The 26152-nt window shown below is 36.0% G+C and overlaps 3 protein-coding genes across 3 annotated transcripts; 2 read left to right on the top strand and 1 right to left on the bottom strand.

Moving 5' to 3' along the window:
* Window positions 1-2449: 2449 nt before the first annotated feature.
* LOC115979551 lies at window positions 2450-6286 on the top strand. Its single transcript, XM_031101610.1, has 5 exons — window positions 2450-2837; window positions 2979-3085; window positions 4329-4827; window positions 5458-5576; window positions 5714-6286. Exons 1-5 carry the CDS (start codon window positions 2556-2558, stop codon window positions 5910-5912), a joined length of 1206 nt encoding a protein of 401 aa, XP_030957470.1. The 5' UTR covers window positions 2450-2555; the 3' UTR covers window positions 5913-6286.
* A 1924-nt stretch (window positions 6287-8210) lies between these two features.
* On the top strand, window positions 8211-9412 carry LOC115979123 (zinc finger A20 and AN1 domain-containing stress-associated protein 3). The gene is made up of 2 exons (XM_031101122.1): window positions 8211-8494; window positions 8591-9412. Exon 2 carries the CDS (start codon window positions 8595-8597, stop codon window positions 9102-9104), a length of 510 nt encoding a protein of 169 aa, XP_030956982.1. The 5' UTR covers window positions 8211-8494; window positions 8591-8594; the 3' UTR covers window positions 9105-9412.
* A 3294-nt stretch (window positions 9413-12706) lies between these two features.
* On the bottom strand, window positions 12707-14491 carry LOC115995201 (protein NUCLEAR FUSION DEFECTIVE 4-like). Its single transcript, XM_031119666.1, has one exon. The coding sequence runs from the start codon at window positions 14489-14491 to the stop codon at window positions 12707-12709; it is 1785 nt and encodes a 594-aa protein (XP_030975526.1).
* Between the last annotated feature and the right edge of the window lie 11661 nt (window positions 14492-26152).

Below are 26152 nucleotides of genomic sequence, written 5' to 3'. Positions count from 1 at the left end.
TTTCCATTCTTTACTTCATCTCAGCCCTTCATGTGTAAATCAAATTGCTGGTTCTGATCCTTGTTCTATCAGCCCCTTCCTGAAGTTTTTGTGGGTGGCTGTAAGGTTGAATGTTACTGTTCAAGTATTATTTCCACATTAATGCAGTCAGAGAGTTAGCTGCAGAGCATTTAATGCGGAGGTAGTAGCTTTCCCTAGATATTTCTCAGCTTTCCTTTGTCTTATTCCCTTTTAGTGCTTATCCTTACCAGTATGATTGTTTGGTGTATTGTTCTTGATAAAAGGTCAGACCTTTGATCTCTACTCTACTTAGCCGAGGAGGTGTTTCTTCTCAGACTACAATCTCTATCCTTTATGATCAGACTTCTCCCATAGCCCACCAATTTGTGTGTCCTCGTTAGTGTCTGCTTGTCCTCTAACGACTTAATCTTCTCGAACACAACCCATGGCCCAATATCCATCTCTGGCCCTTTATCCCTACAAATATGTTATGTGGATTATGTTGTTTAACCCACTTAATAATCCTCCTAAAAAAACCCACTTAATAATAAATGATGATATTGTTAATGATTTTTTTTTATAGGATTATTAAATGGGTTTTGTAATATGGTGAATATATGGCCTTATTATAATGGGATAAACATTGGGCCTATTTTAAGCATTGGCCCAAACAGAGGAAACAAATCTAGCATTGACTAGCTCATTCTGATAATAAACGAATATCCTCGGATCATTGGTCAAAACCAATGACCTTTCAGGGCAAGTGCCAAGACTATGTCCAAGGAATGTCCAAATTACTGAGGTAAATTCTAGAGAAGGCATACTTTTCCAAGGTAACTTCCAAAAATTTCCTGATGATTCTACAATAGCCTCTGCATTAATAAAGGTTACATGCTTGGCACCACCGCATTTAATGTAGAAGGACAAACTTGAACAGTAAAAAAGGTCCAAAAAGTCTCCATTCATGATAAAGAACTAGAAAATGAGAACTCGATAAGACCAGAAGTTATCTAGGTGGACACTTGAACAGTAAGAAAAGGCCTCGTAAGTCATCATTCATGATGAAGAATCAAAAAAGGAGAGCTCGATAAAACTAGAAGTTATCTAGGTGGACAAGGACAAAATACGAAGAAGAAGAAGAAGATGGCTCATAAAAAAAGAAGAAGAAAAAAAAAAAAACATTCCAGAGAGATCCATGTATTGCATCATACCATTTTTAATAAAGAATAGTTCAATTTCTATATATATAAAGAAATTATTATGATTTACATGTTCTTATCCAAGTTTCCCATTGTGGATCAATACCAACCCATAACACAAATTAGTTGTATCGTGTGTCTTGCTTAGTATCCTAAATCATAGAATTAACAAACATGCCCCAATAGTTTACATTCATGTCAATCTGTATCCAATTGCCCTAATCTTAACAATACTCTATAACATGAATTACTACTCTATAAATATGAGCTAAAGCATTCAGTCATTTGTTTATTTTATTTGCTGAGAAACGACCAGTCATCCATAGGGTGTGATTCAACCCATAAACTTGATGAACCCAAATGATGCTACAATTTGTCCTTTTTTTTTTTTTTTTTTCTTTTCATGAACTGATTGGTGGGGTTATTTATTTATTTATTTGTCGAGGGGATTTGGCAAAATTTCAAACCAAATAACTCAACCCAATCTATGTTTTTAATAGTTTACAAAAATATATGCATTTTAAATTTGTTAGGTTAATTTATTGTAGATTTTTAGACTTAGTTTAAATTTGTTAGTTTGACTTATTTTAATTTTAGTTTGACAAAAATTGGATATTATACCTAATTGCCCAATTTTATTTTACTAAGCATCACCGAATCACCGAATGGCTCCTCCATTTACATAGATTGGGTATTTAAAGCTACCGTGGGTTGCGTTGAAAAAAAAAATTCTCAACCCAATGAGGTCCAATAAGGTTAAAAAATATCTAAAACCAACACAACTTGACCCATGCACACTATGGTCATACATGAAACGGAAAATAACTGTCATTTACCTAATCCAAACTATTAGCTGTAGATTAAAAGAAATATGAAAATGATTTTTAGTTTCAACAATGCTATCACCAAAAAATTTCATAAATTATGACTAGAGTAACGTTACTTTTACACGAGATTACTATTAACATCACTTTTATTATACACCAATTATAGTTATGTTACATTTGTGAAAATATAGTAAAATTTATTGTCGCATTAGTGCATATATATATATATATATATATATATATATTACTTTGAAAGCTTGCATTATTATTACTTTGAGGGTAAAATAACATTTTTTGTAGTGCCCTACAAACAAATAAATATAAATAAAAATAAAAAAGAAAGAAACGCTTGGTCGTTTACTTGAGCTAAACGACCTGCCGTATAAGAAAGAAGCACAAACGACTGCCTTTTCTCCTTTCTCTTGGGCGAGGCAGAGACTTTCGTTGTCAGTGTCACACACACAGAACACAGTTACTATTTGAGCGTTGGGCGGCGGTGGTGGTAGAAACTAGAAAGAAAATCAAGAATATGGGAAAGCGAGAGAAGAAGCAGAGGCACCAACAAAGGAATCCTCATCGAGGAGCCTCTTACTATGCTGCGGAACAAGACGATGACTATGATTACCAGCTAAGCCTACCCTCTTCTTCTTATTCCTCTGATTCCAAGCCTTCTGTTCCTGAAGAAGAAGAAGAAGAAGAGGAGGAGAAGGCGGAAGAAAAAGAAGAACAAGAACAAGAAGATGACAAAAATGAAGAGCACCCATCAAAGAACATGCCTTCAAAATTTGATCTTTACCAGCAATCCGTACAGGTTTGACTCATTCACTAGTTCATTCAATACCCTGTTTTGTTTGCTGAGAAAAATGTGGGAAATTTAGGATAGCTGAGAATTGTATGTATATATTTTTGACTTTCTGCAACAGAATTGTGATATTTTTTGTTTTGGATGCAGTCTCCGAAGGGAGACATTAGCTATATGCAGAAGTTTTTTTTGATGTATGTGGGTGGGAGGTTGCCTCTCTATCTCCAAGAAGATTTTTGTGGAACCGCTCTTCTTAGGTACATTCTCACCCTATTTGGTTTGCTTGTACCATTTTTCCCATTTTCTGGTTTATGAAATTTTGTTCAAGAATTTAATTTATTGGAATCACACATGTTGGAAATACTCCTACCCAAGAAATAGTGGTACTTTGGAATGCATATCTGCAAGGTTTTATTGAATTATTGTATCCTATGATGTTAAGTTTTTACCAAATTGGTGCTTTGTGGCGAGGGCATTGGTTTTATGCATTGTTTGTAAAGTCTTTCAATGATTCAAGGGAGGGTTTATGCAAAGTGGCATTGTTTGGCAATTGTTTGACATTTCTAAAGCTGGTATTGACACAGGATAAACCTGAATGAATCAACAATGAAATTGAAAGACAAGAAAATAAAGGATTGGAACCTAGGCTTGCTTGGAGTCAGCACCAAAAGCAGTTTTTCATTCATCAAAGTGATTTCCTTTTGATAGGAGTACATAGTTTGCTTATATAGGGATGCTAGACCCTAATTCTAACTAGCTTAGGAATCCGTACATATTGAATGACAAAAAATCCCTAGACTTCAAATAAATAAATAAATACTAATTAACTTGATTAAATACTAGGGCCTAGCGAAGAGCTTTGTTGCTCAATTGGTTAGTACTTCCTGGTGTTTCCAATAGAGACTTCCAAGGTTCAAATCCCCACACCCCCAATTATCGATGTATCAAAAAATACAAGGGCCTAATAATAATACAATTGATGTCCAAAAAGAATGAAACTAAATCAAAATAAATTGTCACTTTTGCTTCCCCCGTCAGGTATGCGTGTCAGTACCATTCTCCATTTTGTGGACTTTGATGTTAAAAATAAGCTATCAAATGTTTTATGACCCTATTGCTGTCTTAGTCATAGCTTAAGATTATTTCATGGAGATTATTCTCCTGTGGCTTATATGGAGTAAGCTATTAATAGTATGTTATGTATGCTATTTAATTTGAAGACAAAGATGGTAGCTTTGCAGCCTAAATTGTATTCTTGAATTTGTATGAGGTAACTTTTGTATAGGTTCTTACTTTCATTTGGTTAACCTTCTGAGTCCAACTGTGATAAATGTTAACAAGTTTTGCTTATGATAAATATAATATCTGTCTTTTTTTCCTCTCCCGCAAGTAAATTTGTAATTTGAGTATTGCCCATTCTTAAGCAATAGGTCATTAATTTGTTTTCAGTTGCAATGCCAAAAGCATGAAAATACCTAACGAATTCTATATGTTTGACAGTGCAGAATGGATCCGCAGTAATTCAAGAAGGACTGCTGTGGGATTGGATTTGGACCTTGAGGCTCTAAATTGGTGCTTGGAGAAGAACATAAGTAGAGTTGGGGCTGATGGGTATTCCAGAATATCCCTCTTTCATGGCAATGTCTTGCAACCTCTTGAGGCCAAGCTAGTCAACTTTGAGCCTCAAGAACTGATAAGTAACATTACACTGCAAGAGGGCAAAGATGGTTCTGAGACTTGTGCATTGGAATCTACTGTGCAAGTGGGATCTACTGCTGATGATAAGTACATGAAGAGTTTGCCACTGCCTCCTAGAGACATTGTTTGTGCATTTAACTATAGCTGCTGTTGTCTTCATAAACGTGCAGAGCTGGTTTTGTATTTTAAGCATGTCCTTGATGCCTTGTCAAAGGAAGGTGGTATATTTGTGATGGATTTATATGGTGGGACATCATCAGAGCACAAGCTAAGACTTCAGAGAAGATTTGCCAATTTTACGGTATAGTCTTTCTGCTCCAAATAGTAATGACATTAATAGTATCAGAAGGAAGATCGTAGATATAAATGTAGTTGACCAAGTTCAGGTTCAAAGGAGATCTAATAATCTAGTCTCCAGAGCTGTGAGTCCAACTGTGTGCCACGAGAAACATTTGGAATGATATGAAACATAATCAGGCAAAAAAATAAAAAAATAAAAAGAAATGAAATTATTTTGATCAGAGGTCCTTCGTATTCTAGTTTTACATCTGTATGCAATTTCCGCTGTTAATTCTACTTAGGATCTTTTCTACTGCTTTTTTCCTAGAATTCTCTTTTAATCTTTCCTTTCTTGTCCCCCCTGTTTGTTATGGATCTTTTATCAAATTGGTGAGATATCCAAAATACAGCTTATATGACAGCAATCATCATTAAGCTAGAGACGTTTAATACATGAGAGTGAAGTGAAATCTAAATATCTCCTTATAGCTTAATGCTATTAAAGTTGCTAAGACATGGAAGGAACTAATTTATTATTTTGTGTTCATTCCTGTCCAGGGCGCAACATAAATCAAAATATAGCAATTTATCTTATTCTTCATTGCACAGGTCTCTTTGCTTATGGTTTAGAATTTGCTATTGGCATGTGCAGTATGTTTGGGAGCAAGCTGAATTTGACGTTGTTGAGCGAAAAACAAGGATTAGCCTCCACTTCCTTCTCCAAAAGCAGCAGAAAAAACTTCGCCATGCATTTTCATACAGCTGGAGGCTGTAAGTTGTGTTATTTATTCTATTAAATTGTGTTCTAGATATGAAAGGCGTAATGATCTAAACAGCTCAGGATTTATTGTTAGTAGTGATCTTGAATAAATTTCAAAAACGTTATAAGTTGGTTGCTCATGTGCCAGGTGGTCATTGCCTGAGATTAAAGACTGCTTAGAAGAGGCTGGATTCCGATCTGTCCATTTTTGGCTTCGAGAAATGCCAGATACAGAAGAAATCAGAACTACAGAGGGATTTGGTGAAGGACGTGATGTGAAATATGAAGAGGTGAAAAGTTTTCAGCAACAAGATGCTTGGAATGCCTACATTGTAGGTGTTGCGTAGCTCATTGTTTCAAGTAAACGTTAAGGTGATATAGCTGTCATGAGCCGAACTTTAATATTTCTCCATTTCAAATTCACGATTCAGATTAAATATCAAATTTTTAAAGACACCAAGCACATTTGTTAGATTGACTCACATGGGTGAAGAACATGGTCCATGGATTCCCTTTTTTGGAACTTTGTTTTTATTTGTTTTTGTTGATATAAAAAGTAAAATCCCCCCTCCCTCTGGGCAGCAGGTTGGGGAAAAAAAAACCTTCATTTACTTCTATTTTAGTTCCATTTCCAAAGTTAGCCTGCAATGTAAATGCTTTGTATGATAGATTAGTATTACTTCTGTGAAACAGTGAAAGTGGTTTGAGTGGTGTTGCAATACTGATACTTGTCACTGTAGATTTGAAATTTCCATGTTGACAACCCCAATGTTGATGATCTTTAGTTTCCAGGAGCAACAGAGATTGCCTTTGAATTTGAAAATGTTGATCTGACAACTGAGCAAGATGGAAAGATCACCATTTTTGATGGCAGGGTTTTTGCGTGGACCCTTATTTGTTCCATAATGAAAATTGAAATATACAGATGAGAAGGGGATGTAAAAGCCTTAAACTCCGCACAAAAAAAGAAACATGGAAAAGGCCTATTATTTTTACCAGTGAAGCAAGAAAATTATAAGAGAGTTCCCTTCCACTCCTTGCCTTGGACTAAAAATAATTTTATATGTGTATATATATATATATATGAGAAGAGTAAGACTGAATCTTTTCGAGACTGATTTGTCCTATTAGTTCAAACAAGACTTTAGCAAGATGTGGAAGGTCAAAATTCTATTTTAAAAAATAGGAGAATTTATAGCTTAAGCAACGTTAGCCAAGTCTTCTCGACTATCGGCCAAAAAAGGTACTGATTCTCAACTTGATTGGGACAAGAACATTTTTGTAAGAGAGGAGAATAGCTTATTTATCTCTGCAAAATTGGACAACTTTTGGCCGTATAATTTGTAGTAGCATGTATCTATTGGGAAAAATAACTATTGCAAGGCCCTTGTTATTTACATTTAGATTGAACATATATATTTATTTTTTTCTTAGTTTTGATTAACATAAAATGGAAAAGAATTCCACCTCAAGTCTCTTGTGAATGTTGTTTAGGAAATTAAAAAAGAAAAAAAAAAGGAATGTAATTATTATTTTGGATAAACTAAATTAATCTCCCTAGAAAAATCACCTCTATTTTTTAAAATGACACCTAACCTTGAAGTTATTACTTTTACTTTATTTTCTTGAAATTCCTAATTATGTAAACTATCTGTTTATTAAACAATATTTAAAATTTAAAATTAATGTTAAAAATGTATATTTTAATTGTAATGACAAATAATTACTAATTAGTATATAGAAAATAAGTGTTAGTATTTATGATCATTGGAAGAAGTTTATCACATATTACCAAACATTGAGAAAAAAAGTTTAGTAAAACACTGAAACTAATACTATCCGAGAGTATAATATATGTGTAATCCTTCATCTCATATGAATTGTGTATTTTACCATAAATTTAATTAGTGAGATACACAATTATATGAAAGGGGAGAATATGCATTTATAATACTCTGAAAATATTGAATAATTATCTATCCTTAAGAGCCTTATAACTTAATTAATTGACAATAATCATTACTATTTTGTTCATATATAGACTTTTATAAAAAATTTAAAAAAAAATTGATTTTTTTAACAATTTATATATATATATATATATATCAAATAAGTCATTAACAAACTGTAAAGGTCAAGACATTGACATTTTATTTTGGCATGAAACAAGAGGTTGACAACTTGACATACAACAACACCACATAGCATTATTCCTAGGAGTAATGTCATCTAGTAACTTTTTCACCAAAAGTGGCCCTCTATAGCATGAAATGAAAGAAAAAATACCAATTATCATCTAAATAGCTATAGGAAGCCGTACGCGCCACACACAATGAACGGCCCAGATTCCTCTACTATACCTTTTCCGTCTCATCCGCAACGTACATCCCACATTCGCCGTCAATTCGATTACGACGGTCCAAATTGGCGTCTCCAATTTAAAATTAAAAAAAATTAATTAATTTAATTATTAAATTAAATTATTAATCCTAATACCACTAGCGTACCTTAAACGGCTTCTAGAAACAACAAAAGAGAGCCGTTAATTAATTTAAAGGCGTGTTATAGTGACAGAAACCAATAAAACCCAAAAAGAAAGAAAAAAAAAAAGAGAGTTTGTTATAATTTAATTTACTTGAGAGAGAAAGAAAAGAAAAGAAAAGGAAAAAAAAGAAAAGGAAAGAAAGAAAGAGAGAGAAGGTGTGTGGAATTTTCTTTAGAGGACCAAGGAATCTCCTCAAGGAGCGTCTGCTAGGAGGTGCTTTTCTTTTTTCCCTTCATATCTTTTCCCCTCTGAAGAGAGAGATTCCCTTGGTTTTCCTTTTCCCTTCTTCTTTCTCTTGACTTCTTTCCCAAACATCTATTGTTTTTTCCTTCTATATCTACATCTACACCTCGATAATTCAGATCTAAATCAAAAAACAAACAGGTAATTTTTTTTTTATTGTGTTCTGTTTGTTTTGAATTTTTTTTTTTCTCAGAGAAAATTGTTTTCTTAAGGAATTTATTTTGTTTTTGGTTATAGAAAAATGGCGGAAGAGCATCGATGCCAAGCACCAAAGCTATGCGCGAACAACTGTGGATTTTTCGGGAGTCCGGCGACGCAAAATCTCTGTTCCAAATGTTACCGAGATTTGCAGCTCACGGAGCAGCAATCCTCTTCGGCTAAGCTCGCTCTCAACCAATCCCTCGTCGCCACGTCGTCGTCGTCGTCGTCATCCTCATCATCAACAGCCGACGTTACTATATCTTCCTCACCTCCGTCTCCTCCTCCGGTTTTCGTCGTTAAAGAGACCGAATCGAAGCCGGACGAGTCGGTTACGGTTACTACGGCGGCAGTGGCGGTGGCGAACAGGTGCTTGACGTGCAGGAGGCGCGTGGGGCTCACGGGGTTCAAGTGCAAGTGCGGAATGACGTTCTGCGGGACCCACAGGTACCCGGAGCACCACGGTTGCACCTTCGATTTCAAAGAGATGGGAAGAGAGCAGATCGCCAAAGCCAATCCCGTCGTCAAGGCCGAGAAGCTCGACAAGATCTGAGATCAGATCTCTCATCACCGTCAAATGGGGGGTAATTTGGTAATTTCAAGTTTGACCCCGCCAGCTCTCTATTTCTTTGTGATAAAAAAAAAAAAAAAAAAGTCCCCGCGGGGTTGTTAAAAAAAAATTGGAATGGGTCATGGGTGTTAGTTTGCGGGCCGCCCGGGTGGGTGGGTGGGTGGGGCATAATGATGGGTCAGGGGTTGTGCATATTGTTGTTGTTGTTGTTATTTCTTCTTATTTAAGTCCTTGTTATTGTCATTTAATGCGTGTACATTTCTAATAATTATAGCTATTATTTTTAACTTTTTCATTTTCATTTTCGTTATTGGAATTTGGTTTTACAAAACTTTTTTTTGGTACCACAAAAATAATGATGGGAAAGGATAATAATAATAATTCTATTAAGAATCTCAAAAAAAAAAAAAAGGAATGGATAATAGTTAATTAATTTAAGGAGTGGGAATTGGGAAAAAGTGATTGGACCACTAGAGATTAAAAAGAAAAGTTTTTGGACCACAACTACAGTGGAAATGGCAATTGTTTAAGTTCAAAGCTGGCAAATAAAATAAGGGATAAAATGTGAGTGGTCGTAGATTTTTACGTTTTTTTTTTACTACATGAGGAGTCGTTATTAGTTTGGTACAGCTAAAAAACACATATCAGAATACACTCAACTTGATAACTCAGCAAGTTGAGGTATACAAATATTCTTGACCTTCCTGCTTTATTGTCAAGTAGCCCTAAACTACGGAGTAATTAACCAGTAATTAGGGTTGTATAAACAATTGATTTAATAACTCAGACCCACCTGATTGATATGACCTATTTTGGATTATTTTGGCTAATGCTTTGGTTGGTGTTGGGTTTTAGTTAGTGAAATCGAACCAATTTCAGTTGGCTATTGAATGTTGATGAGTTGGAGGGAGTTAAATTGTTGAACCAATTGCGTCTTGTCAATCATGGGAGGATTAGATCTAATCTAAGCATTGTCGTTTGTTGCCACCATTGTAAGAAATCAATTCTAAAGTCTCAATTGTCAATTGCCGCCATCTTTGTGAGGCTATATCATATGGGGGAGGTCAGATCTAGGCATAGTTTGTGCCTTCCATTCTCTCATTGTGCATTGTTCTGCCTCCCTCACTCAATAGAACTCATCGATTCCAATTGACAACTCAAAACAGAAGTACGACCATAGAGTCGAGTCTTTTTCAATTAGATGGTGGATTAATAATGCCCAACTCAATTGATGTTTTATCATAGATGACACCAATGCTATAAAGCCATGCATTTATAATCAGTACTAGGGATGTCCAACCCACACCTGAACAGCTGGATGCAATTGATTCGAAATCTACATGTTGGATGATTCACCTTTTAAGCAACGTGGTTAGTTGAGTTGTGAAGTCTGACATTGGATACTAATAAGAAAAAGTGAGTGATCATTATAACATAATTAAATCCAAACCCATTGGCTTAAACTTTTGGTTTAAAAGATATCCATATATGTTATATTAATATCTCAATTGGAATCTTTCGAACAAATAATCAATTATTGAAAAAAGCTTAAGATGAACTTTATATGAATGCATTTATTGTTGTAAAATAGAGAGAGAAGATTAACCAAATGAAAAGTGTGGTTATAAATTTCCTTTCTTAATTAGATTTGGCTTGGGTTCCCTTGGCATGGAAGGAATTTTTTTTTCTTGGTGTGAAAGACAAGTATTTCCATGATATGGAAGGAAAATGGTTTTCTCATGGAAGAAGTAATTGTTTATTCCTTGTTCATTAAGAAATAGAATTGAAACCTTATAAATAGGCATTGTTACAAAGGATTTGGTGGCTTTTGCCCAAAGGTTTTCTTATATGGAGTGAGGAGAATGCTCTAAGAAGAACCTGAAGTGGGTTTCTTCAAAGAGTAATTTGGTAGATTTTTGGGGTTGAAAAATATCTATGGTTGTGTTTAGAGTTTGTTGTTATGTGAGTGTGTTGGGGCTTTGGGTTTGTGAGTGTTATGAGATATGATTAATTGTAGCTGAAATCCATGTCATTGATGGTGGACTTTGGTTGTGAGATTTTGACATAGACATGAAGTTGGCCAAATCAAGTTATAAATATTGTTGTTTTGTGTAGATGTTTTATTTTCTTGTTCGTATAAATGCGCTTCTGTTAGTCCCAAATCATAGAAATTAATATTAGAGTTTCCGCTATTTCACAACAAAGTGGAAGGAAAACGAGTGAGTTGACAATGTATTTGCAAGGTTTACATGTCTAATTTGGGACATATTTGGTTGAGAGGATGAAAATGTGAGAAATATAAAATATAGGGTAGAATAATGGGAAGTAAGAAAGTGCTTTTTGTTTTTGTTTTGTTGTTTTACCATATCTTTGTTTAGCCGGAATAGAAAAATAGAAAAAAAAAAGAATATAATATTTCTTTGTTTGGTTTGTATAAAAAATGAAGCAAAAGGAATTATAATTTATGTAAATGATTTTTATGCCCCTATTATATTTAAAAGTAATTTTCATAGTACTCAACAAAAATTGTATTAACAAATGAAATTTTTTGTTGTTGTTGTTGATAATTTTATAATTAGAAGGGAGAAATTACGGTAAACTTACATGTGATTAGGCTCATTTTAATAGTGTCTATTTGTGGTTTGAATTTTATCACTTTACCAGTTTACTCACTCAGTCTCCGTAAGCCAACTCAACTTCTAAAGAAATTTGAAGGCTATTACTTTAAATGAATTGTACACTAACATATTGCAATATGAGGGGAAAACCAACAATCAACAAAAACAATTGGGTGTTGTTGGAGCTGTACAAATTGCCCTAGCAAAACGAGTTGGATACTTGGATTGCATAAAAATCTAGAATGTCAAATAACAACATTCCCATATGGAACAGTTCAGTTGAATCCTGCACTAGTCTCAATTTAGCTTTATTTATTTATTTATTATTTTTTTACTGTTTCAGAATTGGATGCTGTCGTTGTCTCCAAAAGTTCCAACTTTTAGGACTTATCTTAGCTCATACCAAAACTCTAATTTTTGACTATGATTTATGGAGCACACCTATGACAATTGTATAAATATATTATTATAAATTTTATATTTCAAATTATCTAGAATATGATATGCTCTTCTAAATTTTTTTCCATGACTCCCACTAATTTAATTAAGTGATAATTCAATCATCAGGTATTACATTAATCCACCTTAGTGCATTTCAAATATGTTGATCAGGGAGCTCAGCTAACACATGTTTATAATGGAATTTGCTTTTGGGGGACAATGGACTTTAAATAAGCATGTAAACTATCACTGAGTAGTAATAAAGATTTTGTAAATTTATTTAAAAATGATTGCTATTCACAAACCCAAAACTTAAACAATCCTTGCTAAAAAAAAAAATAAAAAAGAGAGGACTCGGTACATTTTGAAAATTAAAATTGCTAATCAAATGATAATGCCAATGGACCCAACCCAAATTGCCTATTATTCTCTTGAGCAGTTTTCTTTTTTCTCATTCCATTCCTCCAAGTTCTGTGAGAGTTCTATACATTATCGTCCACTAAGGGTGTGTGACTGTTGAGCCATCTATGTCCCTGGTGTGGCCTTGTTGGTCTCATTAAACTTCACATATGTTTCTCCATTATACTTCTTGACACTGTCAACTGGGCTATTTTTGCTTTTGTCAACTTTATACTTCTTATATATGTCACCTTTGTAAAAATCTTTTGTCCTCCATGTCAAAATTAGGGAAGAAAGAATTCCTACGAATGTGACACAAGCCAAAATTGAGAAGGATAACCTGAAACAATGGTCACCGATGCAGTTCGGCTCTTTTGGATAAGTCCCATCAGGTCCAAGTACAGCATCCTTCAATGCCTCTCTTTTGTAGAAGGATTTAACGAGCATTGAATTTAGTAAGAATCCCCCAAGTGGGCTTACCAATTGTGCACAATTGAATAGAGTGGAGTAGTACTTAAGGCCAAAGAGCTCGGAAATGATTGTGAAAAGCAATGTGACTTGTGCACCATATGAAAACCCAACGAGCAGTGATGACATATAGTATGAACCAGGGATTATTGGAAAGGCAATGAGGAGGGTTCCAATGCATGAGATGAAGAGTGAAAAAGCCATCATGTTGGTTCGAGGAAATTTCCATTTTAGTAATAAAAGTTCTGAGACAAAACCAGCATAGACCCTCCCAAAGTAATTCCATATGCTTATAAGGGTTATGATAGAACTTATGGTCCGGGATTGTAATTTCTTAGCCTCACCAATGGCCCTGAAATTATCTATGACTGTTAAGCATGTCCCGAGTCCACATAGTGACATAATGAATATATATAACATGTCAACACTTAGGATTGCTTGTAGAATTGTGTAGTCTTCTCCTCTTTCTGGCTTGTTGAAAATGTTTGCGAAACAAGATGAAAATTTCTCATTGTTTTCTTGCTCATGGTTGTTATTACTAGATGAATGTTCTGGCAAAGCTTGTGGTTCCTCAGTGATTACCTCGGTAGGAAGATTATTCAATTGCCTTCTCTTGAGCTTCCATGAGAGTGCCTCTTCTCTAATGACAATATAGATAGGGAGTACGAGCAAGGCAGTAACCATTATAGCACTTTCAACGTTGAATGCTTCAGGGAAATCAATGTATTTCCTAAGTAATGTCACGACCATGAGAAAGATTGCAAGTAAGATTGTCATATAAAAGAAATGCAAAAACACTCTCAGCTCGTATCGTTGCCTTTCAGTCTTCATCAACCGAATTGTGAACATAAACAACAATGCTACCATCGCTGGCGCCCATCCAATGAGTAAAATAAGGGAATCCAAATCATTTCCATAGATTCCAAGGTGAAGTTGTGTCAAAATAGCTCCGCTAAGTCCAACAAGACCCTTTAGAAGACCAATCACAACCCCTCGGCTTTCGGGGAAGTTCTTGACACAAGTGACAACAGCTGCTGTATTTGTGAAATTCTGAGAATCAGTTCCTATTGCAATGAAGAGGCACATTTGCCAAATGTGTGGCTTGGCGATTTTGCCTTTGACTGCCAACCATATCATGAAGTAGCCTCCAAAGTTCATGACTGCACCAATGAAAAGCATGAGCCATGATGGTATTACCTCACCAATTAGGCCTGCCACGATTGCCACATGTGCACCAACGTCCTTGTAAAAGCTCATCGTATTGATATCTGCCTCGTCATATCCAAGAGCATCTACAATTGCTTGAGAATAGTTTCTAAATATGTAAGTTGCACCACCCCCCGCCATAATAAACAAGGAGGCAAACACCGTGAACCATCGTCCTTTTATCACTTGCACCAAAAATTGGAATAGCCCACTGCTACTCAATGCTGGCCCCGTCATTATTGGTTCTATAGTATTGTAAATTGAATTAACAAAGATGGTCAGCGTAAAATTTAGTCACTCTGTTACGAAAGCAAAGATGGCTAGAAGAGTATGTTGTCAGAGAAATGAGAGTTTTGTGTTTGCATTAATTGGATTGCAGATGTTGTGTTTCTAAATATTTAAAGACAGGAATGGATTAGGATACAGAGTTTTTGTTCAAAAGCTTGTTAATATAAGAGAAAAATATGTTGAACCTTAGATATAGGAAAATTTGTTTGTGGTTGAAGCTCAATCAAGAAGGTTTTTGTTGAAACGCATGAGAAAACATTCAGAAAATAACAAATATCTTCAGTTTTAATCCTACGAACATAGATCAGAACAGGAAAGGGTCATATGAAAACAGTTTTAACCTTACAACGGATCAATTCGACTTAGTCTATGAATCAAATTTAACTGTCTACCAAATTCTGAAATATATATTCATAGCTTCTGTTTTACTTACTTTTTTGTAATGCATAGTTTTTAACTGTTTTGCTTATTCATTAAAAAAATATATATAATTGGCTATATTACGGCATTATTATTATTATTTTTTCTAAATGGGTAATAATAGGTTTACATTGTAATATCAATGTAAGATTTATATTGATTGTACAATGTAAATTAAGAATTTTCCTTTTTTTTTTAATCCTAAAAAATAATTTAGACACTATATATGTGAGTTGGATTTAAGTTGTAATTGATCCATAACTAATTCAAAATGACATAGTCATATATGTATGGATTGGATTTAAGTTGCACTTGATCCATCTTGAAATTTTTCAAACATTGACGGTAGAGGAAGAAAATGTAATCTAACTAATATTTCAAGATGATTAAAGATACTGTATCGTTTAAGACGTTTTTATTCCACAATAGTAGGAGTAGAGGTATATGTTATTCTTCACGCATGTAGGTATTAGCTAGTTTCTCCACACAATATATAACATTATAACCCAGAACTAGCTAAAAAAATGGAGTCCTAGGAACAGACGACATGAGTGAGCCCCTAGACCATAGTTGTTTTAGAAAAGGAGAACATTGATTCTGGTTATATTAGTAAACCTCTAATGCGCCCTTGCAATTTTTTCTAAAACAAGAAGTACAAAACTTTTCTTCGAGTCCTGTGTTGACAAAGATCAAATAGAATTGTGCTGTATCCTCAATCTCTTTCCTGAATATTTGATAAACGTTCTATCGATATTCAATAATTGGCCAGATGACCCCTCAGGCCCTCATCCATTAGTGCATCCATTAAGTTCGAAATTCTGTATATAAGAAAAAAAGGTTCGAAGAAATGGACTCTAGTTAGCTCAACTGGTAAAGTTTTTGATGGTTAAATAAGAGATTTAAGATTTAATTTTTGCTTAAACTAAAAACCGATTAGTGTTTTGATATGATGATAAAAAGCTATAAAAAGAGTTTACATAACTAGAGTATATCTTGAAAAGTTTAATTTGGAACCACAGTGATAATTGAGGGATGGATGACACTTGTGTCCAGTGGTCAGTTCCATTGGACATGTTGCAATGTGGACACGTGTTTAATCTTGGACATGTGCCCGTATCCCATCGTGTCTAGTGGAATTGGCCACTAGACACAAGCCATTCCCTTGAGGGATATTATTTTTTTGAAAATTTTTACAAATGACTTACCAAGATTAAATGCTAACTGATTTTTCAAATAACTTTTATCACATATTCACATTATTCAATTCTTGTATATTTCACGTGTAGTGCACTTCCAATAATCTACCACATACTATGAATGGTTTATAAAATTTTTTCCACATAACCATAGAGTAATACTATACAGTACATACATAATTTTTTTCATAATTTTTTCTTGATGAATTAATAATTTGTTAATCTTTTTCATAATTTTTTCTTAACTAATTAATAATTTGTTATTTACGCAGGTCAACCATTGACACAATTATCGTCTATCATCGACTTAACAACTTAGCTGTTGTCTATTTGTTGATAAAAAAAGTAACAAAGATTATGTAAGTTCTTCATTCTTTTTTATTTTTTAATGAAATTTAAATTCTTCTTTCACAATTTTATTATAACGTGTAAAGACCAGTGTAGTTGATACTGTATCGGTGCCAGCCAGTATGTACCGTACCAGTACGTATACCGGTATCGAAACGCCAATATTTCTTATTAGTTTAAATACCGGCCGTACTGGCCATGTACTATCCATACCGGCCAATTTCGGGTATACTGGCTGGTATAGAAAAAAGCTTTTTTTATTTTTTTATTTTTTTAGGTTTGTAATTTTGAATTTTTGTAAGGACAGAATTGTAACTTATTTACATTAATTTATTAGTATTATTTGTTTTCTTAGTATACAATGAACAATTAAGTTTTCTATTTTATATATATATATATATATATTTTTTTTTTCTTTTAATTGATACTAAAGTCTAAAACCATAAATAATTTGTTCTAAATTGAGGTAATATTTTATGGTAAACTTTTATATTTATTATAATACACACACACACACACACACACACACACACATATATATATATATATATATTTATATATTTATTTATTTATAAATATAAAAAATAATGGTAAACCCGAAACGGTACACCGGTATTGACCGATACCAAAATTTATCGTTCCACTGGTCAAACCGGTACAACCTCTGGTATGAGATTGACTCCCTTGGTAAAGACATAAAAGTGACCAAAACAATCTTAGACTCACTAGATGCCAATCCCACCAAGTATACTATAAAAGTAGAGGTTAGGCCGGTATATGTGATTGAATCCTAGTGAAGAAGAGAAGGGGGGAAGGATCCCTCCAATTCTCTTATATTTTTAGTTGAATAAAGTTTGACAACAAACTTGATTATAGCCTAAGAGTAAAATTTAATCCGCTCAGTATCATTTTATTGGATGTGAATTTTGACAAATTCACCGTTGGATTACATTTTTTTTTCTATACTTGCAAAATTTTCAAAAGATCAAAGATCAATAGCTATGTTATCAGTCAAATATTTAAATTTCAAATTTTTGTAATATAAAATTATGCATAAAAAATAATTTTATAAATCTAATTAACATAAAATTTGATATGTGTGTTGGTGAACATAAAAACATATAATTCAACAGTTAAATTTCTAAAATATGTAGTGTGGGGCCCAATAATTTATGGGCCAGGCCCACTTGCTCGTGGGGAGTCCAAAGGCCCAAGCCGAAAAAGGTAATGGCCCGGAGATGCAGCCGAGCACAGTTTCGTCCTCGGCAGACCCAAAGCTCCATTGAGGGTAGGGGTAAAAAAAAAGATAAAGGAATAAATATGGAAGGAGATCTAAAATATCTTGGGAGGGTTATCCCCACACTACCCTTCCCAGATAAGGCTCTGCACCTAACAGAGCCGTACTCTTCAGCTTTATCAACCATCCCCCACAATTCTGGGATTAGACTGATGGGACAAATATCGGTCTAATAAAGGTTGGCCCTACACGTGGACGAAGGACAGCGGACGTAAGCTAGTATAAAAGAAAAAGTAAGTGAACCTAGAAGGGGGACTCCATCCCACCTCCAAAAAAGAGAGACTACATGGGTGAAAATACCTCAACAACACCTGAGATCACAGAAAAAACCCATTGTCGGGTAACCAGGGTAAGACCTTAATGGTCCTCGGATCAAGTCCGAGGAGACCCATCCCATGGGATGCGACGCCGTAGGGCTTAAATGTTCAAGCCCAAATCCTTTTTCTACACGAATCCCTTTAAAACCAGGACCGGGTATCGCCCCGTGACCAACGGCTAGCTTTTCAAGCCCACTCTCTACAAATCATATTGTGAGGGATCTTTCATGCGCGAGCCCAACATCCTTATTGGGCCGCCAAAGAATTGTGTCCTTACAATTGGCGCCGTCTGTGGGAAAGCTTGCGCGTTGGCGCAGGTGGCGGTGGAGTCAGCTCTCTAGCAAGCAGAAATTCCTGGGGCTTCCTCCGACTCCGGCGACATACAGTTGTTGCTCCGGCATAAGCTTCTGCTAGGGGCTACGCCTTGCAGTGCCAAGGGCGCGGGCATCTCTCGGGGCTTCCGGCCTCAAGCCAACTTTCCCCGCCCTGGTATAGGGGCTTATGGTCGAAAAGTAAACCGAATAAAAGAAATTCCACAAGTTTTGGACAGAACCAAGGCCTTGCATGGTCCTCGGACTCAGGCCTATGGGGAAACCAAGTACAAAAAAGAAAATCCACAAGTTTTGGACAGAACCAAGGCCTTGCATGGTCCTCGAACTCAGGCCTATGGGGAAACCAAGTACAAAAAAGAAAATCCACAAGTTTTGGACAGAACCAAGGCCTTGCATGATCCTCGGACTCAGGCCTATGGGGAAACCAAGTACAAAAAAGAAAATCCACAAGTTTTGGACAGAACCAAGGCCTTGCATGGTCCTCGGACTCAAGCCTATGGGGAAACCAAGTACATAAAAGAAATTTTACAAGTTTTGGACAGAACCAAGGCCTTGCATGGTCCTTGGACTCAAGCCTATGGGGAAACCAAGTACATAAAAGAAATTTTACAAGTTTTGGACAGAACCAAGGCCTTGCATGGTCCTCGGACTCAAGCCTATGGGGAAACCAAGTACATAAAAGAAATTTTACAAGTTTTGGACAGAACCAAGGCCTTGCATGGTCCTCGGACGCAAGCCTATGGGGAAACCAAGTACATAAAAAAAATTTTAATTTTACAAGTTTTGGACAGAACCAAGGCCTTGTATGGTCCTCGGACTCAAGCCTATGGGGAAACCAAGTACATAAAAAAATTTTTTTACAAGTTTTGGACAGAACCAAGACCTTGCATGGTCCTCGGACTCAAGCCTATGGGGAAACCAAGTACATAAAGAAACTGTTATTTGAACATTAAATTTTATCCGAGGAGAATTCCCCGTTAACAGTTGGGTTAATCCCTAAACTGCACGGGTCCCCAACACCAAAGGGATTGATGCAATATAGTGCAATATATTACCCAAAAACACAATCGAAGTCCCTCATTATTCGGCTACACTCTCGGACGAATTATTCAGAGTTCATCGATCTCGGTCATTTGTTTCGCATACATCGCTCAGTGCTCGGCCGTTATTCCGGTTAGTTTCCAGAGTTTAATTTATTGATAATTACCATTACGATACTTGATAACATCGATAAATTTAAAGACGTGCGTGTATTTAATGTTCATGCACTAAGTAGTTGCTGCAGAAAAGAAAAGTATTTAGAAAGAAATAAACTTATCTTTTATTAAGGCATAGAAATAGTACAGTGTACAATGAAAAGCTGAAATAAGCTTATGCTAAAGCTAACTACATGAGTGAAAAGAAAAAATACAAGAGAATGAAGGTAAAGCCGAAGAAGAAGCACAGATGAGAGGTTGGCTATTGCTTCAAGACCTTGTTCTTCCTCAATGCTTTCGCATGCCCATAACTCAGGTAGCAAAAGAACCCAGCTTGGAGCCTCGCACCGCTGAAGGAAAGGTGCAGGGAGCCGGAAGCGGAGGAGCCTTCACCAAAAATTTGCCTGCAACAAGGCAGAGGTGCTGATGGCGGAGAATTTTTCTTCTGACACACCAAAATTCTGGCATGAACAGAACCTGCTTCGGATTTTGACTAAAAGAAGGAGAAACGCCCTTTCCCCTGTCAAAACGGTATATTCCCTTAAATTTATGTCTCCTTTGCCCGTGCATCACTCTTTTGAGTCTCAGGAGGACACGGCGCCTCTGTGGCGGAGAGAGTTCCTTTTCCCCAACACTCGCCTCAAACATGATGTACTAGGAGAGGAGACTGAAGGATTTGTGCGTAGGTGAAGCAACTTTCTCTCCTATTTATTTGAAAAGATAAGGTGGTGGCATTTAATTCACGCAGCGTCCCAAGGAACGCTACAGACAAAATGTCTCCGGCTCGATTTCCAATGCCGTCTGCAACCCTGAGATTAAAGGAGTCTCGTGAAGGTGCACCTCGAATACTGGGACGCCAAAAAGTACCGCGTGACCTAAGACTATGAAAATACCTCCTAATTTGTGGGCCCAGTAAATTCGCAACCCAGGCCCATTCTGCATGGGGGCCCAGGGACAGAACCAAGGCCTTGCATGGTCCTTCGACTCAAGCCTATGGGGAAACCAAATACAGAAAATAAATCTTACAAGTTTTGGACAGAACCAAGGCCTTGCATGGTCCTCGGACTCAAGCCTATGAGGAAACCAAGTACAAAAAAGAAACACTACAAGTTTTGGACAGAACCAAGGCCTTGCATGGTTCTCGGACTCAAGCCTATGGGGAAACCAAGTACAAAAAAGAAACATTACAAGTCTTGGATAGAACCAAGGCCTTGCATGGTCCTCGGACTCAAGCCTATGGGGAAACCAACTGCTCGGACGGGGAAAGTCCCCGGCTCAAATACTGTAAAATGTTAAGGCCAATAAAAGTGTTAGGATGATGGTGGGGCACTCCACTACTCGGTAGCCTAAGGGGGCTGTCCATTTTTGCGGGTGATATGACTTCGAATGATTACTTCCTACACCGCATAGAGCATCCAGTTCTAATTTCGGCATTGTTTTGGGCAAGTATCGTTATTCACAGGTACACATTGCTATGTCAAGCAATTCTGTTAAAGTTATGGTGACATCTTTTTATTAGCAAGTATTTTGGCCTTAGTTGTCATCGATTCAAATGCTATATTGTTATGCCGAACAGCGTTTGCAAATTTAAAAAAAAAAAGAGAACATAGAGACAGAACATGCGAAATAAAATAACAACAATTTTTATTAATACGAAAAGTTATTACAACGTACAAAAGGGGGCTCAAACAAGCCTATACAAAATGTGAACTGCCTAAGCAACGATAACATCCACAGTACAGATAAGTAAACAGTCAGGCGTCTTTTAAACTCGTCTTCAAAGTCTCTCCAATCTCTGCCTCAATACTGCTCATATTGCGATAAGAACCTTCTTTGGAAAAAGATGAAGGAGAAGGAAATAGTAAGGAAGAAATCAATGAAGAAGATAGAGGAGATGAATGAGGAAGATGGAGGACATGAGTAAAGAAGGAGGAGAAGAAGAGAGAAGAGATGAAAAGAAAGAAAAGGAGCAAAAGAGGGAGAAGAGAAAGCACCAGAATGGATCTGGTGCTGGGAAGACTAAGAAAGGGAAGCGGAGAGGGCCACCAGTGAACGAAGAGAGGAAGAAGCAGAGACACTTAGTCCCTGCCTCGTTCCTGACTCCTAACACACTGGAGCCATATTAGGTATGCTCGTAAGAGAGCGGTTGGTTACGATGATGGGAATTCTCGACTCAGTCACGCCGAAAGTTTGACGTGATGAGCCCCTGCTTCGGATTTTGGCTGAAAGGAAGGGGGGACAAATTTTAAGTCTCCGCCATCCTTGCCCTGACCAAGCCATTTCGAGCTTCGTTAAGAAAGGGCGTTTCTGGGAAGGGAATGATTTTTTTTCATTGCTTACTGCTATGGCGAGTGTATTTCAGGTTAAGGAATAACCGGAAAGTAAAAGTAAACTCCGGAAGGAATTTAAGGGTTTTCAAATCTTGGAGGGATTAAAGGGATTCATCTGTGAGAGAAACGATTCTTGTTTCTCCTCTTTATATAGGGGACGAAGAGGAGAATACTTAATGTGTTCAGATCCCCGAGGAAGTCTGCAGACAAGAATACACCCGTTTCGTTCCCCCACGCCATCAATAACTGTCGAATCTGGGAAGTCTCGTGAAGGGAAGATATTAAAGACGCGCTTCGGATAACCAAACGGCCTAAACGCATCATGAAGAAATTAAGAGGAGCATCTTGTAGACCGGTACACTTCTTAGGCAGGTGAAGAGTCGCCAGCGTCAGTCAAAGGCTGAATTAAGTGAGTCACAATAAGGGCCTGGTATTACCAAAACCCCCCATTCCAATCAGGATGTTGGACAGCAGGGTTTTGAGGGGCTATTGTGGGGCCCAATAATTTATGGGCCAGGCCCACTTGCTCGTGGGGAGTCCAAAGGCCCAAGCCGAAAAAGGTAATGGCCCGGAGATGCAGCCGAGCACAGTTTCGTCCTCGGCAGACCCAAAGCTCCATTGAGGGTAGGGGTAAAAAAAAAGATAAAGGAATAAATATGGAAGGAGATCTAAAATATCTTGGGAGAGTTATCCCAACACTACCCTTCCCAGATAAGGCTCTGCACCTAACAGAGCCGTACTTTTCAGCTTTATCAACCATCCCCCACAATTCTGGGATTAGACTGATGGGACAAATATCGGTCTAATAAAGGTTGGCCCTACACGTGGACAAAGGACAGCGGACGTAAGCTAGTATAAAAGAAAAAGTAAGTGAACCTAGAAGGGGGACTCCATTCCACCTCCAAAAAAGAGAGACTACATGGGTGAGAACACCTCAACAACACCTGAGATCACAGAAAAAACCCATCGTCGGGTAACCGGGGTAAGACCTTAATGGTCCTCGGATCAAGTCCGAGGAGACCCATCCCATGGGATGCGACGCCGTAGGGCTTAAATGTTCAAGCCCAAATCCTTTTTCTACACGAATCCCTCTAAAACCAGGACCGGGTACCGCCCCGTGACCAACGGCTAGCTTTTCAAGCCCACTCTCTACAAATCATATTGTGAGGGATCTTTCATGCGCGAGCCCAACATCCTTATTGGGCCGCCAAAGAATTGTGTCCTTACATGTAGTTATATTAATTTTTTAGTAGAAGCTGTAGTCTTAAGGTACAACTAAGTTTGTAATCAAATTTTGTCATTTTTAGTTAGATGTGTAACACATGGAATTTATATAATTTTTTGAATAAGGAATTGGAGGATTAAAAGGAAGGTGAAATATAAGCACACTATCTAATTAATTAAAGCAAAATAATCTCTCTCTCTCTTTCTAAAAACTGAAGCATAGAATTTATTGTTACCACGCTCTTATTGAGTAACAATAGCGGCTACATCATTCATTTATTTTCTACCTTATTTTCTCCTTTAAAACTTTTATTCTCCCTATTCTAAAAAAATAATAAATAAAAAAAATTATTCTTCTCCCTATTAGTCCACATTTACTATTACACTTCCTTCAACATTTCCCTTTCCTTTTTACCTTATTTGTCTCCTTACCACTCTATACTTTAGCTCTTTATCTTTTCACTACTCTCTACTTTATTGTTACACTTTCTTCATTATTTTTCTTATATTTTGTTCTTCTTCCCATTTTATTTTGTATAAATTCAATATCATACTCTCTCTCTCTCTCTCTCTACTTTCTTGTGAATTTTTTTTTCTTTCTTATAATTATGTTTAAGGTTGATATTTTTTTATGGTTTTTTTAAAAATATTTGTTTTGGTATTGTGTTTTTTTAATTTCCCATTACGAAGTCTTATCTCTCCTTTTTTATATAGCTTTGTTTGAATTTTGATTTGGGTTAATACTTAGTTTTTTTTTTTTTTTTTTTTTTTGGGGGGGGGGATTGGTAATAAGAAATAAAATGCATGGTGTTCATGATGATGAACATAAGAAAAAAAAAACAAACAACATCAAAGAAAAAATAACTCAAGGGACAATTCTAAGAGTAGAAAGAAAATCAATGATAGAAGAACAGTTTGAAGAAACCTATCACCTAGACTAATTGAAAAAAGTTTGCTGGCATAATGCTTATACTTAGCTTTTTGGAAATAGGAATTTGAATTTACGTCAAAACACAATCTACATGGCTATGAATTTGAAAATGCCTACCAATTTTTTGAGTGATAAATTATTATAAAGTCTATCTTTTATTCCTCTTGTTTCATCTTAATTTTGGTTAAGACAATGTTGTAATTTTTTGATAAATTTGTATTGTAGGGACACGATTTTGTAACGAACCTAAACTGTATCGGGTTCGCACGTAAAAGGCCCAGACAATATGATTTTTAGAGCGTGGGTGTAAAGAACTAGGTTAACTGTGGTCTTTCCTCCAAAGATTTACTCTCAAGAACGTTCAAGGTTTAAAGCTGGTATCATGAACGTTTTTCTTTGGTGACTAGTGCAACTCTCTCCTTTCCCTCTCTTCCTTTCTTCTTTCTAGTTTATGTCTGTTCTTCTCTCCTTTTTTTTTTGTTTTGATCCTCTTCTTCATGTTCTTCTTTTAGTTTATATACTCCCCTTTGCGCTCCATCCTTACCGTACACGTGTAGGTTGTGTCCGGAGGATTTCTTTCTGTCCCATTTGGCACCTCCTGGAATTTCCTATGGGCAGCTGTATGGCTGCTTCCTTACTGTTCAGGTATCACCTCCACATTAATGCGGCCAGAGAGTTGGTTGAGAGGTCATTAATGCGGAGGCAGCTGTAGTCACAGATATTTGTTTGCCTTATCTCTTTCATCTTTAGTCGGCTACTCCATCATTTGTGGTGATCTAATTTTGAGATCTGATCGCAGTGAGACCACGCCCTGATCGTCCTCGGACGCGATCGTCCTCGGACGCATACTGCCGAGAAGCATGGTGCCCTCGGACGGGTATACGGCCTCGGATGAGCCACGGGCCCAACAATCGTGAACCAATTCTGAACCCTATGGGCCCGTTAATTGAACGGTCCCCACATGTATTATTATGATAATCTTGTTATTCTTTAAGAGATGAGAAATTTGAATAATAAATTTGAAATTTATATAGTTTACTTGTATATCAAATATAATACACTACAACAGAAGTTAGAAAAATATAGTTCATCTTAAAAAAAATATTAATCAAGCATACAAAATATAATAATATGATATATTTATACTTTGTAGAGATAAAAAGATAAAAATTTCTTGTAGAAATCTTTAAAAAATATATATATATATATATATATTTATAACTTGAAGTAATTATTACTTTTTATATATTGTATCCCATTAAATAATATTTATATATTTCTTCGGATTGTGTGGGTCTACTTCTAGTAATAATAATAATAACTACCCTCATTACACGCGCTCTGCACATGCAATAAGGCTCTTTGGATTTAGTGTGCTATTTTTTAAGAAAAAATGTATCAAATGTGTATGAAATATATTTAATTTAAATAAAGAGTGTACTAATATTTAGGAAAAAAGTTTCTCTAGTAGATTTTTTGTTTTTGAATTTTGTTGGATTACAATTTTAACCCTTTTTTTAAATAAAGATTATCTAATTAGATTCGAGGTATTTTTGATATTTTTTGAACCTATAACTAACTTTATAAATCCTCTTAATATATAGAGATAAAACCCTTCTCTTCTGTCCTTTTGAATTGCTTCTAATTTGCTCATCTAAATTATATATCTAATGATGCCTATGAGGCCGACTTGGACTTGTCTTCCCTTCTTTTATACTGGACCTTCTATGCAGCTGTTTCTTCTTTTGTCCATTCCACCATCTCTCTCTCTCTCTCATGGTTGAGTTGGTAAGTTATTGCTTGTTATTGATCAATTAATTACACCATTTTATTATCTGTCATTAACAACTTGCTATCTCAATTTATGAAAAAATTTGTAAGAACAGTTGGGTGGGCCTCTTTGTAATCCATAATGTCAATTTGTAACAAAGATTCTGTATGATTCTCCAATGGCAATTTTAATCTCATGTAAAAAGACATAAAAGTGACAACACATTTTCTAACTCACAAGTTGCCAAT

Source organism: Quercus lobata, chromosome 1 (assembly GCF_001633185.2).
Source record: "Quercus lobata isolate SW786 chromosome 1, ValleyOak3.0 Primary Assembly, whole genome shotgun sequence".
Taxonomy (NCBI): domain Eukaryota; kingdom Viridiplantae; phylum Streptophyta; class Magnoliopsida; order Fagales; family Fagaceae; genus Quercus; species Quercus lobata.
This window is presented reverse-complemented; position numbering and strand designations above follow the sequence as displayed.